Source organism: Phaenicophaeus curvirostris, chromosome 13, assembly GCF_032191515.1.
Source record: "Phaenicophaeus curvirostris isolate KB17595 chromosome 13, BPBGC_Pcur_1.0, whole genome shotgun sequence".
Classification (NCBI taxonomy): Eukaryota; Metazoa; Chordata; class Aves; order Cuculiformes; family Cuculidae; genus Phaenicophaeus; species Phaenicophaeus curvirostris.
The window spans coordinates 756021-774462 of NC_091404.1; the positions used below are offsets into that span (position 1 = coordinate 756021).

An 18442-nucleotide genomic window follows, 5' to 3' on the forward strand; every position below is an offset into this window, starting at 1 on the left:
CAGCCCCTGAAGCCCTTCCCTGCACTGCAGGACGAGGGAAGGGAACAGTGTCGGCACCTGAGTGGGACTGCCTTGCTTCCCATTTACTGGCCAACAGGGATGGAGTTTGCTGGGACTTCATGGGGAGCTGGGCCATGGGAGTCTCCTGCCCAGCACTGTCTCCCTGGGCTGCTTTCACCTAGGCCAGAGGGACACCTTCACTCACCAAGTTGTTTGGGACATCCTCCTGAAGAGGGCTTCTAGTTCCTGAAAAAAGAAATATCACGAGCAGTCAGGGGCTGTGGGTCCAGTGTGGGGAGCAGGAGGTAAGGGAAGATACGTCAGAAGGAAAGGAGACGCAGCACCATCACCTACTTCTCTCCATGCTCCTCTGGGGGCACCTAACCTGAAGTGCTCCTTTGTCCTAGATGCAACCCTTTGTCTGTTCAAGAGCATCCCAGCGCCTGCCCCCCTTCACGTATGCCCCCACATCAGCCCCACAGAACCATGGAATCATTAAGTCTGGGAAAGACCTCTCAGCTCATCCAGTCCAACAAACAGCCCAACGGCACGGCTAAACTGTGTCTCCAAGTGCCACATCAACATGGTTTCTGAACCTCCAGGGAGGGAGAATCCACCACTGTCCTGGGCAGTCTCTGAGAGGGCTTCACCTACTTTCAGTAAATAAATATTTCTTTCAGTAACCAAATATTTCTTTCAGTAAACAAATGCTCCCTAATATCCAATCTAAACCTTCCCTGGTGCAACTTGAGGCCATTTCCTCTCACCCTGTCACTTGTCACTTGGAAGACCTCCCCACAGGCTCCTTTTTAGGAGCTGCAGAGAGCAAAGAGGTCTCCCTCAGCCTCCTCTTCTCCAGGCTAAACAGCCTCAGGTCCCTCAGCTGCTCCCAGAATCCCTGTTCTCCAGCCCCTTCCCCAGCTCCTTTCCCTTCTCTGGATGAGCTCCAGCTCCTCAAGGTCTTTCTTGTAGTGAGGGGCCCAGAACGGAACCCAGGATTCGAGGTGTGGCCTCATCTGCATCAACTACAGGGGAAGGACGACTTCCCTGATCCTGTTGGCCACCCCATGGCTGATCCAAGCCAGGATGCTGTTGGCCTTCTTGGCCACTGCTGGCTTGTGTTCAGCCACTGTGACCAGCACACCCAGGGCCATTTCCATCCTTGACTCCAGCTCCCCTTGAGCTCTGAGACTCACCTTTGCTCCAAGCTGATTTCTGCTCATGGCTCACTCCTTCCCCCACTGCAAACAGAGCCTGGTTCAGGTTCTTGGGAGGATGCAGTCCTGCTGGATGCTTGCTATCAGCCACAAAGCCAACTGCACCATCAGCCAGGTTTAAATCCTTTGGCATAAGGTCTGGGTTGAACGGGGAGACAGTGACAAGGACAAAGCAGCTCATTTAATGGCTTTAAGTTGGAGAGGGGAAGATTTAGACTAGACATAATGAGGAAATTCTTCACAATGAGGCTGGGGAGGCCCCGGCCCAGGTTGCCCAGAGCAGTGGTGGCTGCCCCATCCCTGGAGGTGTTCAAGGCCAGGTTGGATCGGACTTGGAGCAACCTGAGCCAGTCAGAGGTGTCCCTGCCCATGGCAGGGGTGGAACTGGATGGGCTTTGCTATTTCACGATTCTGTGATTCTACGATTCTATTATTTGAGGTGTGATTGTGCCTTGGACAGTGGGATGGAGAGCCTGAGCACAGCCTACAGATCCTGAGCATGGCAGGCAGATTGTTTGAGGGGGAACTAGGGTTCGTCTCCTCGTCTGGTCATGGCATGCCAGGCCTGGCTAGGAGCCAAAATGCATGGGACTGTGGGCATGACCTCAGTCATACTGAGCAGAGGGGAAGGGTCCCCTCCCTTGGCCTGTGGTGATGCCCCTCCTAATGCAGCCCAGGATGCTGCTTTCTGCTTTTGCTGCAAGGGCAGATTGCTGGCTTGTGGTCAATTTGTTGACCAGAACAGCCCTAGTGTCCTGGTGCCTGGGGTTCTTGCACTTCTCGTTGCTGAACAGTACAAAGTCCCTCTCAACCCATCTGTCCAGCCTGCCCAGGTCCCTCAGGATGGCAGCATTATCAGCCACTCCTTCCAGCTGTGCATTGGCTGCATACTTGCTAAGGGTGCACTACGTCCCATTGTTCAGGTCATTAACGAAGGTGTTAAACAGAACCATCCCTCAGGATGTGCCACAAATGACTGGCCTCCAGCTGGACTTTGTGCCACGGATCACAGCCAGTCTTCAACCTACCTCACTGTCTCTTTCTCCGAACTGTGCTTTGTCACAACGTCTATAAGGATGCTATGGGATACAGTGCCAAAAGTCAAGGCAAGTGATGTCTGCTACCTGGCATTGCCTTCAGCATGACTGTGACAGGAGGTGGAGAAGGTCCCTGTTAGCCACTGGGGTTCCACCTGCCACAGAAGACCCTTCCGAGGGTTGGCCCCTGGCCTTCCTGGCCTCATTATCTGGGCTGCTGTACCAGTGGGAGCTGTGAAGGGTTAAGCCCAAGCCCCTGTCAACCCAGGTAACACCTCAGGTAAGTGCAAGTAGAAATCTGTCCCATGGCCTCTGAGGGAAAGGGTAGTCCAAGGTCACCACAAACACAAACGTTAGACACATGGCTATGACCAAGGCAACAAGTTCCCTGCTGGCTGACTGTGTTTAACTGGAAACCAGCTGGTCTGTTGGGGTCTTTCCAGCATATTCCCCCTTTGACCCATCCCTCCTCCAGTGCCTGCCTGAGCACAGCCTCCAGGAAGTTCCAACCGAGCTCTGGGAGCTGAGCAATCCCAGCAGCTGGCCTCATATTTCCTTTGCCTTAGAGATGTGGTCAAGCTCCTAAAGTTCTGGAAGTTCCCATGAGTCAGCCAAGCAAGAAGAGGAGCCCCTGTGCCAGCTACTTTCCCAGAAAAAGCAGGCAATGTCCCGCCCCAGGACAGAGAACATGGCTAGGCTTGTGATCTTCGGGGCTCAAGCTCTGCCCAAGTGGCTTTTTCTCCAGCATAAGGAAGCCCCTGAGTGTCTAAACTGGTGTTTACCCTGCTGGTAGGTACTGACATGTGTAAACCAGGGCCACAGGGTGGCTGCAAATGGATGTTATCAGCCCAAAGCCTAGCAGATGCCGCCTGCGGTCACCTGGGGCACTGGTCTGCATGCAGAAACGTGTGGCAGGGCACCATGCTGCAGCAAAGCCCCCAGCATGGAGCACAGTCGGCCAGCATCACAGTGCCAGGCCTCACAGCTCTTGGGGAGGCTCGTACGAGTCCAGCAACCATGTGCAGATCTCACCCCATCCTGGGCCACCCGGCATCCATCACTCATGCTGCACAAGAGCCACGTTTCCCTTATTCCCAAGTCTCCCTGCTCTTGGGGAGGCTCCTACCAAGCGGGTGACTATGAGCAGAACTCACCCCATCCCAGATCACCAAGTGTCCACCATTCATGCTGCACGTGAGCTGCAGTTCCCTCATTCTCAGGTCTCACCACTCTTGCGAAGGCTCACACCAGCCCAGTGACCATGAGCAGAGCTCAGCCAATCCCAGGCCACCGAACCCAGGTATCACTGAACGCGAGCTGCAGTTCCCTCATTCCCACATATGGTGTCAGAAGAATATTGACTCTAAAGGGATGCTGGCTGATTTCCAGGGTAACATTGTCTGTCATCCGTGGACACATCATCCAAACTGCTGTCTACAGATCGGAGTAGCCAAAGCAGCCCCTTGGGCACAAGATGGTCTTTTGTTGTCCAACCTGGTCACACTAGCAAAGGCTTTAACCCTGCTGGACATATGCAGCTCCTAACAATGCTGGGGAAAACTCTCTCCAGGCCAAAAGAGAAACAGGAGGAAGGTGTGCTGCTGTGCATGCCTGCAGCAGCCAAGTGCACGTGAAACATCAGATACAGTCTCAGACAGTCTGAGGCAGCATTCAGTGGTGCACAGGGATGAACCTCACCTGACTTTGAGGCACAAACACTCCATTCAGTTTTCCTTACCTTGAGCAATGTTGCTTTTAGGGTAGACAGGAGAAGCATTGATGCAGCAAGCCCAAACAGCAGTGACAAGGTGACAACCATCCTCTGGGAAGGCATCTTGTCTCCTTCTCCAAGCCTTGACCAGTTTCCTAGGAGCCTGTAGCTGAGTGAATGAGGTGGTTCTCTTTTATGTCCCCTAGGTCTTTGTAATCAATACGCTCTCATCAGGTGAGGTGTCTCCTGCTGGGTTGGCCATTCGTCCTGATGACAGGAGAAGACTGGCCCCGGTATCCCTTGAGTTCAATCTCTGTCACTCTTGAGTGAGGATGCCTAATAAATGCTTGGACAGGTTTTCAGAAGCTCTGCTGTTTGCCATGGCTGTACTGCGCTGGTGAAGGAAGCACTAGAGGAGGATAGAGGGGTTAACCATGCCTCTGGCGGGGTCTGGAGGAGGATCAAAAGAGAACATGGGGCCAAGATTTGTTTGAGTGGTACCTGCTTCACAGGTGCTTCAAGGAAAGTCCCTTTGAAATCCCAATGGGAGATCCAAGTTTCTCAATCTCCTGTGTCCTCTCTTCTTGTGGGGTGGGACCTCATGGAGCCTTTCTTGAAGAATATTGGACAGGATGCTGAGGAGCCTGAACATTTGTTTTTTAACCAAGAGGCTGACCACGACCCTGCTGACAACAAAACAGGGAGACAATAGTGTCTGCATGCCCAGGCACAGGCTCTCATTTTTCATCAAGTGGTTGAAGGTGCATTAACAAGAACTTGTTACTCCTGTCTGCAAATCTCTCTCTGTCAGGCACAGATCGGACTGGGAGACAGATGAGGTGAAATGTCCATCCATCCTGAGTGGGCTACCACTCAGCTGGGAACCTGCTCCTAATGGAAATCCATATCAGCCTGTTTTCCAGCTGCGCCCATCGCCTGGATGCCAGGTTTCATGCCACATAATGAAAAATCCTGGAAGCAAGCTCATGGCTTCTGCTGCCAGGACACTGGGAGGAAGCAGAGTCTGGAGAGGGTTGCCATGGGAAGAAAGCATGGAGATCCCCTCCAAACTGACATGGGCATCACGTGAGGTGATGTGCACCCGTCTGCTGTGCCATGGAACACCTTGAGCAGGATTGGTCTTTGCGCATGGAGAGCTACAGATCACTGCACCTGGAGCAGCACAAGGAGAGCGGGGAGGCATCAAGCTCAGCCACCAAGTCCATTCCTTGTCAGTCCAGTCCATTCTGGTCCACAGACCAGTAACTCCTTGCTGTGCATCAGGAGGATGGGAAGCACAAGGCCTGGCCAGAGAGGAGAGCAGCCAGGTGTCAGCCTCCTCCATCCAACTCAGGACAGTTCATCCTGTGGAGCAAGGGGACCTCTGGAAAGAGCTAGGTCCCATGGCACTTCGTGAATGCAGACACTTGCCGTGTGTGCCCAGGCGAGGGCACTGCCAGACTAACATATACAGCTGGAACAGATTCACTCTGCAGTCTCCTGTCCCCACAGGTCGGGCTGGGGTGAACTGGGCATCCCCATTGCCTGCCCAGTGCTCAGCTTGGGTCCCAACCCACAGAGCTAGAGGAGAGATCCTGGCTAGGGAGAAATCTAACAGATCTCGACCTGGGTCAGGGCAATCCCAAACATGATTACAGGCTGGGCAAGAATGGATTGGGAGCAGCCCTGAGGAGAAGGACCTGAGGTGCTGGGGGATGAGAAGTTCAACTCCAGTCGGCAGCATGTGCTCACAGTGCAGAAACTAACCGTGTCCTGGGCCGCATCCAAAGCAGTGGGACCAGCAGGGACAGGGGGAGGATTCTGCCCCTCTGCTCCACTCTGGTGAGACCAAACCTGGAGCCTTGTGTCCAGTTCTGGAGTCCTCAGCAGAGGAAGGACATGGAGCTGTTGGAGCAAGGCCAGATGAGGTTAAAGAAATGATGCACCTCCTCTACAAGGACAGGCTGAGAGAGCTGGGGTTGCTCAGCCTGGAGAACAGAAGACTGCAGAGAGATCTCAGAGCAGCTTCCAATCCTGAAAGGGGCTCCAGGAAAGCTGGGGAGGGGCTATGGATCAGGGAGGGCAGGGAGAGGGCAAGGGAGAATGGTTTTCAGCTCCAAGAGAGGAGATTGAGATGAGATCTTAGGAAGAAATGTTTTGCTGTGTGGGTGCAGAAGCCCTGGTGCAGGTTGCCCAGAGCAGTGGTGGCTGCCCCATCCCTGGAGGGGTTCAAGACCAGGTTGGATGCAGCTTGGAGCCCCTGATCTAGTGGGAGGTGTCCCTGCCCATGGCAGGGGTGGGACTGGATGGGCTTTGAGGTCCCTTCCAACCCAAAGCATTCCATGATTGTAACAAGTTCACATCTCTAACAGGCTGTCAGCTTGAAGGGTGCGTTCTAGCAGAACAGCTCTGATGCTGTTGCCCCATGCTGCCCCAGGGACCTACCAGGAGCTACAGAGATGTAGGAAATGCATGACACAGAAGGGTGGCTGGATAACAGGGCCTTGCTCAGTGAGCCTGGGACCCCACAGCCCTACATCCCTCACCAGATACGCAGGCATACACTCAACAGAGCTTAAGGTGGTTGCAAGGATCTGGGGTGGCTCTGGCCCGTTCCATAGTGCTGGCAGATCAGCAGGATGAAGACTGGGCAGAGCAGGGTAGGTACCGCACCACGGCACATCCAGAGTGTGGGCTGCAGTCTGAGATGTTGCGCTCTGCATCTCTGCCTCCCATGACTTTCAAAGCAAACAGAGATCTTCCTTCCACTGGCAGCCTGCAAAATACTAGAGTTTAATTTTTCCCTGTCATTTCAGGAGCTGCTGTCTCCCTTGTGTTTGTCAGGTGCTGTTTCCTTTGTGGCAGCTGGAAAAGTCCCGTTAGCCCCCGCAGAGCAAATTTCCACTCTCCAATACTTTTATAGGCTAGCAGCTCAGCTCTCGGAGAATTAGTAATAAGAAATACCCTTGTGCGTAGTCCTAAAGCTGCTGTTTCTAATAAGGGGCCATTTTCAGCTGCATTCCTCTCATTGCTTTGATCTGCACTGAAAACACCACCAACAACACGGAGACCAGCCAGGAACAAGCCCATTGATCATGGTGAGTCAGAGCTTTCACAAACCTCTGCACCAAATACCTCCAGGCACGGTGCTGTGGCCATGGGCTTGAGGCCAGTGTGAGAAACAGAGGCCAGGCTCTGAGATGATGGATGCACAGGGCTGGGATGGATGGAGGAAATTTCACTGGCTCACCCCTCTCCAGGCAGTGGTGGAAAGACCTGGCTGGGCATTCTGGGGTTTTGCCCCTGGACTCAGCACCATCCGTCAGCACAGCCCCATCCTGCTCAATAAGTAAAGACTGGCAAGGCAGACTGGAGCTGGGCGTAACCCAGACAGATTCCACTCAGACCCTGAGCTGTGCATAGTGGTGGCAGGTTTCTCTTGGCATGCTGGGACCTCACAGTATCATAAAGGCTGAAAAAGTCTTCTCAGCTCATCCAGTCCAACCATCAGCCCAACCCACTGTGCCTGCTACACCATGTCATCAAGGAGCCACAACTACACCGCTTGTGAACCCCTCCAGGGATGGAGACTCTACCACTGCCCTGGGCAGCCTCTGACAGGGCTTCAACACTCTTCTGTTAAAGAAATTTTTCCTAATATCCAATCTAAACCTCCTCTGGCACAGCCTGAGGCCATTTCCTTGCATCCTATCCCTTGGTACTTGGGAGAAGAGCCCAGCAGCCACCTCGCTCCAACCTCCTTTCTGGGAGCTGTAGAGAGCGATAAGGTCTCCCCTCAGCCTCCTCTCCTCCAGGCTAAACAGCCCCAGGTCCCTCAGCTGCTCCCAGAACCCCTGGGCCCCAGATCCTTCCCCAGCTCTGTTCCCTTCTCCGGACACACTCCTGCCCCTCAATGACTTTCTTGGACTGAGTGGCCCAGAACGGAACCCTAGATTTGAGGTGCGGTCTCATCAGTGCCGCAGACAGGGGGATGAGCATCATACCTTCCTGCTGTGGCTCTACAGAGCCCTGCATGCTGCTCATGTGAAGCAAAAAAAAAAAAAAAACCAACAAAAAACCCCAAAACAAAACCCCAAACCCTTCTCACATCAGAAACTAGAACTCCTAAAATGTCACCTTGAAATGTCATGAGCCTTTTTGACTTTTTCCACTCTGCATGAACATCTCTGTTTGATACAGCGCAGGAACAGCTCAGCTGCTTCAACCAACCCCTGGGCTGGGGAGAGTCCCTCCTGCCACTGAGTAACTTGTCTGAATAACCCTCAGGGATCCCAGCACAGTTGCCCTGCCAAAATCTCAGAAAAGAGCTGGTTTTCTTCTACTCTTAAAGACCTGGCAGACTATTAGATAATCACCATCTGCACCCTGGTGCAAACCCAGCATCCAACCACACGGCAGCTGTGAGAGCCAGTTTAATCCTACCTTGCTGGGCCAGTGCCTGCCAGAAAACAGCCCAGGCCTCACTTGGGCAGCACGTGTCCCTGCCCAGGGACATCAAGGTTGCTCCAAGCCCCATAAAACTGGCCTTGAACACCTGCAGCCACCACTGCTCTGGGCAACCTGGGCCAGGGCCTCCCCACCCTCATGGAAAAGTATTTCTTCCTAAGATCTCATCTCAATCTCCTCTCTTGGAGCTGAAAACCATTCTCCCTTGCCCTCTCCCTGCCCTCCCTGATCCAGAGCCCCTCCCCAGCTTTCCTGGAGCCCCTTTCAGGACTGGAAGCTGCTCTGAGATCTCCCTGGAGCCTTCTCTTCTCCAGGCTCAATAACCCCAACTCTCTCAGCCTGTCTCAGCCCTGAACAGGACCTGTTCAAGCCCTCGGATCATCTCCATGTCCTCCTCTGGACTTGCTCCAACAGCTCCATGTCCTTCCCGTGCTAAGGACTCCAGAACACAGGACACAGAGCTCCAAGTGAGGTCTCACCAGAGTGGAGCAGAGAGGCAGAATCCCCTCCCTTGCCGTGCTGATCTCAGTACTTACTGACCATTTTTGGGGAATGAGCACTTTCCACTCTTGAAACAAAAGCAGGTCACACATCTTGGGCACTTGTCAAGGAGATCAGTTAACGTGAGGTTCCTGTTCACGTGCTGGAAGGATGATGTAGCCATGGAGCCACAGAGGAGGAAAAGCAGATACATGGTTTTGGCTCAGTGAGCTTTGGCAGAGCAGTCACAACTACAGATCAAAAGCCTCAAAAAGGTTCAGGTTAAACAAAATCTGAATTGAGATGGTGAGAGGGAATGTCAGCATAGAACATTTTGCTCGAGGATTTACAGATTACAGTGTTTTGGCTCCTGTGTTTGTCTCAAAACCTCAGCTCCTCTGAAGTCTGCCTGATGGCATGATGCATGGGGGAGTTCTTCTGGCTTGGGTTTTTATTTGCTTTCTAAAGGTCTGAACGTTAAAAAGGTCATTTCCCATGATCCATAACAACGGCAGATACCTGCATCCCAAAATTTCACCTTATCATAAAGAGAAAGTGAAACAAATTAAGGAGAATCAGACTCTTGTTTAGCTGAGCCTGAGAGGAACTTTGCTGGCAGCAAACTGTGTGTCAGTAACACATCAGTTCCTTCGAGCAGCTCTTGGGACCCTCCATCTCCTTTATTTTCAAACCCAGCTGAATCTATTGAATGCACCACATGTCCTCACTTCATCAGTAAGAGAGATTTTGTGAACAAGATACACAAAGAAAGCTTTGCAACAGGGGCAAAACTGTTGCAGCAGTGTTGCTGCCTGTGGAGAGGACACCTCTTTGCCCTGGTTTGGGTGCACTCAGGCCCCATAGTGGTGTGGTTGCAGCTCTCTGCAATGCTGCCTGAAACTGGAGGGGAGGGCTTCCCTCACCTCTGTACCTGCAGGCACAGCCTCAAAAATACATCCGAGAGAAACGAATGGAAGGCAGGGCTCCTCAGAAGCAAATTGCTCCAGTGTTGTAAGAAGGAATAAGAAAATTATCTACCAGTTGCTGAAGAACCAAACTTTTGCCACACAACAGCAACAACACAGACCAGTTGTGGGTGCAATTTTCTCCCAGGGAAACCCCAAGTTTCCCTGTGCCTTTCCCAGGTGCTGCTCAGGCAGGGCAGCACTGGCTCTCTAACACAGAAAGAACAAGCACAGAAGCCACTTTTCCATACTAAATTAGTGTTATTTACAAACCAGCTCCAGTACACAGGCTGTATTTCCAGACATATTAAACAAATAAACAACCCTCCTCTTTCTTTCAAGAAGTTTATTTATATGTGTATGAGTATATACCTAAATTTGGATTAGTTTATATATACTGTACACACACACACACAGAGGTGGATAAATAGATAAAAGATTTGGGGCTTTGACTTCGGTCTATGTTCCTTATGCTTAGGTTGAAGAGCACCAAAACCAGAGGGGGAAGCTCAAAGGATGCTGACCTGACCCATCCATGGCAGCCGTGCCTGTGCGGGACCCTGTCTCAGTCCTTCCCCAGCAAGGCACAGGCAGCTCTGAGCAGGTGGCTGTCACAGAATGGTTTGGGTTGGAAGGGACCTTAAAGCCCATCCAGTTCCAAAGGCCCCTCTCCAGCCTGTCTGGGTCCCTCTGGATCCATCCCTTCCCTCCAGCGTATTGACTGCACCATACAGCTTGGTGTCATTGGCAAACTTCCAGAGGTTGCCTTCAGTCCCACTGTCCCTGTCTCTGACAAGATGTTAAACCACACCAGTCCCATCATGGCAGCTCTGGGAAGCATCTCAAGTCCTGTTGGGTGCTGTGATCCAGGTGCTGGAAGCTCCCAGCATGCCCTGCCTGCTATGGCTCAGCATCAACCCGGGGACGCAGCTCGTAGCCAGAGAAGGCAACAGTGTGCTGGATCCTAAGGGCCAGCTGGGGCAGCTGGCAGGCGCCGAGGATTCCCAGTGCTGCCTGTTCCACCTCACTGTCCTTCACGGTGCTGTCACCAGGCTCAGTTTCATGGCCAGGCAGGGGCTGGAGAGCATAGATGAGCTGCCCTCCATCCTCTTCCCCGCTGGCCAGCAGCTTCACAGAGCTGAGCATTACCCAGTGTTCTGCCAGGCCAAGGCTCTCCTGCAGGTCCTCCTGGCTGAAGCCCCCACCTTCTATAGGCAGAGGAAAGCAGTTGCCTGCTCCCTGGGCTGGGCACTGGCATTTAGAATAAAGCTGGAGGTGCAGTGGGAGCCACATCTCAGATGTCTGGTAGTGCCCATCACATGCATAGCTGTCCTGGGTCAGTCCCCCTGGCTGCTCCAGCTCATCATCTCCATCTTCCTCCAGCTGTGGTGCAACCCAGGAGCCCAAACAATGCCCTAGATGGCTAGGGGTGAGGGATGAGTCCTTTTCCTCAAGGCAGTGTGGCCCAAAACCATTGGCACAGTAGCCACTCATGTCCTGGGAACAGCTTTCTCCAAGGAGCAGCTGGACTGTGGGTGGTGTTTGCTCAGCGGCAGGCAGCCCATCGGAAGGAAGCAAGGCTGGCAGGAGCAGGGCAAGCGAGCCCTCCTCGAGCTCAAGGGCGGGCACCCTGATGGTCCCACTCAGCTCCTTGTTCAGGAGAACCTGCCAGGAAACAAATAGCAAAGCAGTCAGACTCAGTTTGCTGAAACATCCACCAGCCTGGGGGTGATGAGGTGATGAACCGTGTTATCCTGGGGATGGAAATGATCCCAGACTGCCCATCTGCTGTGCTCACACCCAGGAGAAATGTGTGCAGGACTCTGCTCGCTACAGCACGGGGGCTCTGGTTCCAGGGACAGTGAGAGAAGCCATCACACCATTGCCTTTCAAGATACGCCCCTGTCAGAAGCTGAGAGAAGAGCTCTCAGCTATGCAGAGATGCAAGTAAACCCCACACAGAAGCCAAGAAGAATCGGTGAGCAAAGGGCACTGAACCGGACCAAGGCAAACGGAGCAGGCTGCCACCGCCTCTCCACATTGGCACAGGGGATTTCCTTAGCTTAGCAAGTTGGTTTTGTCCCCACAGTGCTCAAAGGGCTGCTCAGCCCAGGCTGCTGGAAAACTGGGATGCGGGGTGAAACTGGGACTTAGGGAGAAAGGCTGTTCTAGTGACTGTTTCTTGTTTGCCCACAACGTGTTCAGCCTGGAGGCTGCAGGGATACCTTACAGCAGCTTCCAGTACAGAAAGGGGCTCCAGGCTCCTGATCAAGGAGTGCAGGGAGAGGATGAGGGGGAACAGTTTTCAGAGGAAAGAGAGGAGCTTGAGATGAGAACTTAGGAGGAAACATTTTCCAAACATTTTCCTGTAAGGGTGGGGAGGCCCTGGCGCAGGTTGCCCAGAGCAGTGGTGGCTGCCCCATCCCTGGAGGTGTTCAAGGCCAAGTTAGATGGGACTTAGAGCCCCCTGATCCAGTGGAAAGTGTCTCTGCCCATGGCACTGAGGTGGAACTGGATGGGCTTTTAGGTCCCTTCCAACTCAAACCATTTTATGGTTCTATGTTTGGATCAGCTCAGCAGGGCTGTGGCTGCAGGAGCATCTGAGTCTCTGAGCTGCAGAGGGCTGAGGGGCTGCATCCCACTCAGGCCAGGCTGTCTCAGGATGGCAGCCCGAGTGTTGGCTTCTCCTTCCCTCTTTCTCTCCTTCAGTCTGTTTCAGATGGACATGCAAAAGCCAACAATGCTCACAGGCTATGTGCTGCCCAAGACACCCTCCACCAGCGCAACCCATGGCTGATTGATGCACCCCCCCAAGATCTCCTCTCACACAGCAAAGCCTGGGGGCATGGTGTGTCAGAGAGTGGGGGAGGCACCTGGGCAGCGAGACAGGTTTGGTGGGGAAAGAGGTGGGGCAAGGAGAGGTGCTGAGACCTCTTCAGATGCAGAGGACCCAGGCTCAGCTGCATCACATGTGGGGCAAAGGCTGCAGGAGGATCGTTAACTCACAAGCGTTTTCGGGAGGTGCATCTCCAAGGGGCTGAGGCAGGCGTACAGCCAGATGAAGCAGAGCCCGGACACAATCAGCAGCAGGAAGACGCCACTCAGTACGGCAAGGAGGACCCAGGGAAAGCCTGCCAGGCAGTCACAGCAGGAGAGCGGTGAAGTATTCCAGCCAGCATCCCCTCCAGTCTGCCTTACTCCACCCCTTCCCCAGAGCTCCTGCAGCAGGCTGCGATGGATGCTCAAGTAGGAGATGTGGGGCAAGCTCAAGGCAAATGGCAAGAGAGCATCTCCCTAAGAAAGATCCCCACACAGTGTTACTGGTCCACCAACCCGACCAAAATGGCAGGGGGAGTGAGTGATCCACACCTCCACACGTGCTCATGCTGCAAGCAGGACCTGAGATGAAACCACAGTGGCTGAGCCAGTGAGAGAACTCCCACCTGCAGGATGCACTGGTGTCACCAAGCACTGCTCAGCCTCTCGGCTCTGCTCCCTGGCCATGCCCACAACCGCTGTCCGGATGCAGTACTGTGTGCTGGGCATCAGGTAGCTGAAGGTACACGACACATCCTCCCTACTCCGTTTGCAGGGCACCTGGAAGCAGAGGGGACGCATGGCCAAGGCAGCTGGAGGTAGGATCTCTGCACTGCTCTGCTCCCCAGGTCAGCCTCAGCACCCCACTCACCCCATGATGGGGATCACAGACCCTCTCTCCCTGCTCCCCAGCACCTGCAGCACTTTTTTCTTCACCCCAGGAGGGGTTCAGGATCTGGAGCATTCCATTGAACACCTAATGCATGCTTGCATCTGAGCAGGAGTTGGAAATTCTTCATATTCATGAAAATAGGTTTCTCCTGCCACCCCAAGGTTGTGAGCCCCAAACTGCAAGCGCAAAGCATCTTGCACTTGCTCACACTGCTGGGTGTAGGCAGGGCTGGGGCACCTCTATGGGCACAAGCACTACCACACCTTTGCAACTGGCCACGGGCATCTTCACTGCAGCGGGAAGGCTTTTGCAAGTCCCGTGCCCTCTGAGCTTTGTCCACCCTGCCACGTACTTGCTGGATGAGCTTGTCCCCTTCATAAAGATTCAGCCGGTACCACAGCTTCCGCAGCACTTGGTCAACCGGCTTGTAAGAACCAGTTTTGCTTCGGTAGGGAGTGAGCGGCATGGTGATATTAACACTGAGGTTGTAGCCGTGGAGAAGCCAGGACAACTGTGGGGGGCCTACAATTGCTGTAGGGAGGGAAAAACAAATGGAGAAGGAAAATGAAGCCCTTCAAAATAGAAGGCAGACAACTTGTTTCACTAGAAGTGATGTTTTCCTGTTGGACATCCCATTCCCCATGCACAGAGGCTTCCTCAGGTCTAACCTGAGGAACTTCATGCTGTAAAACCAGCTCTAGAAACAGCAGCCACCACATCTTTGTGACAGCCAATGCTGCTCCTGCCTCCTCCAGCCTCAACACCACAAGCCAGGATAGACCTTCTGGCGCCTCTGGCTCCCTACTTGTGATAAGCCAGTGGGAGGTGGGTTACGGGAAGGTCCTGAAGTTTTTCCTTCCTCCTGAAAACAGCTAGACTCTTTGGACAGGACAGCACCTTGCAAACACAGCAGCCAGGGCAAACGGCAGTTGTGGAAGGACAACTCCTGCCGTCACCAGCCTGCTTTACTTTGTTGGAATGAAAATGCCCTTACCCAGCACCACCCAAACCCATGGCAGGGGATACTTTTAAAAGGCAAGCCTGGAGTGGTATCCTCTTTCCCACCCCATCTTGCTCTGTTCTTCAGAGACCCAAATTCTCACAGTGTCTTGGTAGCCTGGCACTTCCCATCCTGTGGCCTCACCTCACCATGTCTCATCCTCTGTCCCTTTGCTCTTCACCCTGCTCTTCCAGCAGCTCTGCTCCCATCCCTTTCCTCTTGACAGGGCTGGTGGCATTTTTCCCACCAGTATCTTCATATGATTTCCCACTATAACCTACCAGACCTCACCAGGGAGCCTTGTCCCCATTGACCCCCTGGAAACCGCCAGAGCCCACCTGAAGAAGCTCCCTGGTCCTTACTGTCTCTGTATGGCTGCAGCTCGCTGGAATCAGCCCACTTGGACAGCTCGCCTCCAGCATCTGTTCTCACCCTTGCCCAGTAGATATCATGGATCTTGTCAAAATACAGCTCACATGCCCAGGAGGAGCTGGTGCTGTTCCTCCAGCAGGCGTCTGCCTTGGTCCAGTGAGAGGTTCTGCCCATGGGGAAAATACAGGAGTTTCTCCTTTTCAGCACCTTCCTAGCCTAAAAAAAAAAGGAGGCTGCCTGGCCATCACTGTCCCACCCAAGTGGAAGCGTAAGGAGAGCACAGATGTTGGCCAACAGCATCCTGGGCTGCATTAGAAAGAGCAAGCAAGTCAGGTCCCCCCTCCGTGGCACTGGTGGGATGGCATCTGGACTGCTGTGCCCTGACCTGTGCTTTCTGCTATGAGAGAAAACACATCCATGCCAGGGAGCACCCACTGAAGGGCCAAGAAGGTGGCCAAGGGGTCAAGCCATCTCTGGTATGAGAGAGGCCAAGTAAGCAGGACCTGCTAAGCCTCAAAAGGAGGCGGCTTAGGGTGGGGGTGTCTTATCAATGCAGTGTAGTAAAGAAAACAGAAACTTCTCAGCAGTGCCCAGCAAAAGGACAAGAGGCAATGGGCACAGGGTGAAACACAGGAAATTCTGTTTAAGCAGAAGGGGAAAAAGACCCAAAACCCAACCCCAAAAGCAACCTCTTCTGTTTGTTTCTGTGAAGGTGACCAGGAAAGGGAGCAACGTGGCCAGGAAAGGGAACAAGTTGCCCAGGCAAGTTGTGGAGGCTCCATCCTTGAGGGTGGTCCAAACCCAGCAGGACACAGTCCTGAGTTGCCCCTGCTGGAGCAAGGGGTGGATAAGCTGCTCTCTAGAGTTTCCTGCCAGCTCTGCTATTCCATTATTGTACATTTACTGTTGGATAATCTTCTGGGTATTCCGCGTCCTCACCAGCCCTCTGCCAGGGTGCAAGAGGGATTAGCCACCATACCTACCGTCTCCTCCACTCCACCTGGTACGTGGCACCACTGGGAGAATCAGGGTCTGGCTCCCACTGCAGGCGGACGTGGAAGTTCTGTGCTTCCAGCTTCACGTCCCGTGGAGGCAACAGCGTGCCTGGGGAGAGGGGAAGCAGAGGGGGATCAGGCGGCATTGCTATGCTCTGCGGGGGCCCATTCCTTGGTCATGGGGCTCCCCATTTTTTTGTGGGGGCACTGCGGGACCACCCCCCAACACGGCAGCCCCCAGCTTCAGCCCCACATCAGCCAACACTGATTCCCTGCCAAGCTGAGGCAAGCACTGGCCTCCAGCATAGCTCTTAGCATTTCTTGCACATCCTGTGTGTGGTCCTGCAGGAGGCACTGACATCCCAGTGTGGCTGATGGGGAGGCCCTGGCCCAGGTTGCCCAGGGAAGTTGTGGCTGCCCCATCCCTGGAGGTGTTCAAGGCCAGGTGGATAAGGCCTTGGGCAGCCTGATTCAGAGGGAGGCGTTCCTGCCCATGGCAGGGGGGATGGAATTACATGATCTTTAAGGTCCTTTCCAACTCAAACCATTCTGTGATTCTATGGTGGCCTTGGGGTTCTCTTTCCCACCACACCTTGAAGACCACTCGATTCTCTCTTCCCTGCAGGTACCATCTCTAGGGCTGAGAGTTGTCCCTGTGTTTCTTGCCGTGCTGCAAGCCAGGGCCACCCCGCAGCTGGCCACGGCAGCTCCAGAGCTGGACTTACCCTGGAGCAGTGTGCAGCTGAGGGACAGAAGCAGGCTGAGGGCAAGGCTCATCCTGTCACGCCACATCCATCTGTTCTCTGCTCTACACGGCAACTCTGGGTGCTATAGCAAGTGAAGCAGCGTGCCTGAGCTGTTTTGCAGCCAGCAAACGCCAGGCAGGTGGAACCTAGGATTAGAGAAATGGGTTTGTTTCCCAAAGCTGCAAGTTTGGCAACACCAGCTGCAGGCGTGCCTCGCACACACCTTCTGCTGCACCCACCAGCATCAGGCTCCCTGTGGTGTTTGGTCCCTCCCCAACAGCAGCGAGAGGTCACACTGCAGGTGTCATCAGGATGGGGTGTGGGGGATGAGAAAGCTCCTGCCCGCTGTGGTGGTGACTCAGCCCTGCTCCAGGAATGACTCAAACTGGCACAACCGGTGATACGCTTGCTGAGACATCCCCAGCGATCCTGCAGCCCCTGTGGGACTGGGAGGGTGCCACGCACAACTGCCCTTGTCCAGGAGAAACAGGGCACCCCAGGGACACCCTCTGAGGAGAGACCTCAGGGAGCCGCAGTGTGGGGTGCTCCCACCTTACACCGACTCTGCATTAATACTGCAAGTGTCACTGCCTTGGCAAATGAGTATAAAACACTTTCCCCATGTTTTCCGTCCCTTGCAAGCATTCAGAGCTGGAAACAAGGTGGAGCAGGCAGCAAGGGGGCATGGGCAGCCACAGACTGTGGGCGAGGGCTCCTACCCCAAAGAAAGAGCTGCCAAATGCCAGAGCTGAAGAGCGGACAGTGGGTTTAGGACTTTCCTCTGCCACAGCAGGGCCCTGGTGAAGTTAGCAGATGCTTTTCCCAGAAGGGAGAAGGGCCTGCTAGGACTCTTCCCGAAACTCATGAAAGTGCATTCGGCTCCCTGGGGAGATGCTGGGGGCTAGCGCTTCCACAGCAGTGAGAGCAGCCACAGGATCGTCCCTGTCAGCCCCCTCCCAAGACCAGCACAGTCTGCCTTGGCCAGAGGGAAAAACCCCTGCAGCCCCACCACACCTATGTTGTGGCTTCTGTTAAAATGTATTTACACCAACAGTTGAAATTGCAGGGTTTAAACTCCCTCTCCTCCACGCATCCTTTCCTTTGCCCACATCCCCCATCACCCTGAAGCACCAGTGTTCCCCTTTACCTTGGGCCACGCCATCGCTCATCTGGCCTCTGCCATAGGAGTGACCTCCTGGAGCAAATGTGGTGGTGGTGTCGACGCCGATCACGGTCCGTCAACCACAACTGCCTTCAGCTCAGCAATCCCCTGTTGGCATTCCAAAGTATCTGCTGGAAGCAGCATCAGCAGCTGCCTGGGTCCTAGGATCCTGAGAACTGGTGTCCTCAGCCCCGGTGTTGGGAGTGTGCGGGAGATGTTCCGCTGCTGCGCTTTGTACCTTTTTCCTGGGTCAGGGCTAATTTTTTCCTTCCTTCCTTCCTTGTTGAGGGTGTCTCATCTGTCTCGCCCGAGGGAAGCTACCCATACCAGCTCAGCAGTGCCCTCTGTGAGGTGGTGAGGCAGAGCCTGGCCCTGCACTCTGGGCAGCACCAACCATCACAGCTCCTCCCAGCCCCGGCACCCAGCATCCCAGCTGCACCCAGCCTCAGCTCCCAGCATCCCGGCTGCTCCCAGCCTCCGCACCCAGCATCCTGCCCAGGCAGGACTGGGCAGATCATACACAAGCCCCAAAGAGCTCTGTCCCCACAGAACCACCACGTTTTCACCCTTGCCAATGCCAT

General features: G+C 54.2%; 1 protein-coding gene and 1 long non-coding RNA gene across 2 annotated transcripts; both read right to left on the minus strand.

Moving 5' to 3' along the window:
• Positions 1 to 202: 202 nt before the first annotated feature.
• Positions 203 to 4357, minus strand: LOC138726303 (uncharacterized). Its single transcript, XR_011338411.1, has 3 exons — positions 3993 to 4357; positions 1197 to 1355; positions 203 to 246 (listed from the first exon to the last, which is right to left on the minus strand). It is a non-coding gene; the product is annotated as an uncharacterized lncRNA (long non-coding RNA).
• Positions 4358 to 10189: 5832 nt separating this feature from the next.
• LOC138726259 (uncharacterized) lies at positions 10190 to 18357 on the minus strand. The gene is made up of 8 exons (XM_069867861.1): positions 17847 to 18357; positions 16679 to 16845; positions 15942 to 16062; positions 14949 to 15124; positions 13939 to 14117; positions 13321 to 13474; positions 12884 to 13008; positions 10190 to 11542 (listed from the first exon to the last, which is right to left on the minus strand). The coding sequence occupies exons 2-8, from the start codon at positions 16743 to 16745 to the stop codon at positions 10778 to 10780; spliced, it is 1587 nt and encodes a 528-aa protein (XP_069723962.1). The 5' UTR covers positions 16746 to 16845; positions 17847 to 18357; the 3' UTR covers positions 10190 to 10777.
• Between the last annotated feature and the right edge of the window lie 85 nt (positions 18358 to 18442).

Excerpts from the sequence above, each read along its gene's own strand:
- LOC138726259 (XM_069867861.1), bottom strand. The coding sequence starts at position 16,745 with ATGTGGCGTGACAGGATGAGCCTTGCCCTCAGCCTGCTTCTGTCCCTC. Across the intron at positions 14,118-14,948 it reads GCTGCAGCCATACAGAGACA|CAATTGTAGGCCCCCCACAG; the intron begins GTAAGGACCAGG and ends CCCTCCCTACAG. Across the intron at positions 11,543-12,883 it reads TGCACCTCCCGAAAACGCTT|GTTCTCCTGAACAAGGAGCT; the intron begins GTGAGTTAACGA and ends GTTTCCTGGCAG.